This window comes from Arachis ipaensis, chromosome B02 (assembly GCF_000816755.2).
Source record: "Arachis ipaensis cultivar K30076 chromosome B02, Araip1.1, whole genome shotgun sequence".
NCBI lineage: Eukaryota > Viridiplantae > Streptophyta > Magnoliopsida > Fabales > Fabaceae > Arachis > Arachis ipaensis.
Window position 1 is genome coordinate 70,645,255 of NC_029786.2, and position 1,061 is coordinate 70,646,315.

Sequence of the window (1,061 nt, forward strand, 5' to 3'; positions counted from 1 at the left end):
TCACGATATCCTCAAAGGGCAAGGAATAATTTGCCGCGGATCTTAGGTCTACTTAAGGGTCTGTCTGGCCACTGGGTTGCTTGCATACACAAGGTAGCATTCGAACCCTCCAAACTTTCTTAAGCGGACGAGTGAATTGATCATTTCACTAACCCAAATCAGTTCAAACATTACATTATTGATCTAGCTTTTGGTGTAGAATTATCTTAAGAATACTATTAAAGCATATAGTGTAATCGATGCTTGGGCTACTCTACTCGCAGGTGTTCAGTTACAATTTTGATTGAGATAAGCCAGATTATGTGCAACTGAACTTCGTTTGAGTGTAAAGTAGACTGTATTACTTTGTATCAGCTCTGAACCGGTCCATGTAATATTATGAAAAGGATCGCTGCCAGAAAGTCTCTTTCATTTGCTTCCGCCAATTTGCTTATGTCTTGTGCAGAAATGGGATTAAGTTTTCGCTATACTCTCTAACATAGAATTATGGTACTGCCAACTGCATGAAACTTTGGCACTTTACTTTGTGGTTTGGTTTGGCACTCTTATAAGGGAAAAAGAATATTTTGAAATTAAATGTCATCGTTGGAACTGGCAGAAAGTTGTCTATGAACATCGAGCAACATTGAGAAGTAGTATCATTGTTTTAAAAATAAAAAAGCTTTAATTCCTTATGAGTTATGTCCTTGTGTTTGTCTTTCATCTGTGCCAATCCAAAAATATGAAACTTATTCATAGTGGACTTTATACATGAGAAATTACTGAAGGATTTTTACAACTCTAATACCACTTATTCAAATTGTAGGCTCGCTTACAAAGACTTGAAGCTTCCTTAAATGCTAGAAAAGGTAGGTACTAAGGTATTTGGCACTAAGAATAATATTTCTAGATTCAAGTCTTTCAGAGGTTATGGGCCTAAATTAGGAATAATATGGAACTTGCTCAGATGCTGGAAATGAGGAACACTTGAAAACGATAAATGATCTTCAGTCAAAGCTAGAAGTTTCAAATGCAGAACTAATTTCAGAAAAGGAGAAGGTTATACTCGTTTTGGCTTATGT

The 1,061-nt window shown here is 36.0% G+C and overlaps 1 protein-coding gene across 1 annotated transcript in view; it reads left to right on the forward strand.

Annotated features, from left to right (window-relative positions):
- The window catches only part of LOC107625423, a 3,204-nt gene that overhangs the window by 770 nt on the left and 1,373 nt on the right, over positions 1 to 1,061 (forward strand). The window contains exons 2-3 of the mRNA XM_016328051.2: positions 806 to 848; positions 947 to 1,038. Of these exons, the coding sequence (XP_016183537.1) occupies positions 806 to 848; positions 947 to 1,038 (135 nt within the window). The remainder of the gene's footprint in view (positions 1 to 805; positions 849 to 946; positions 1,039 to 1,061) is intronic.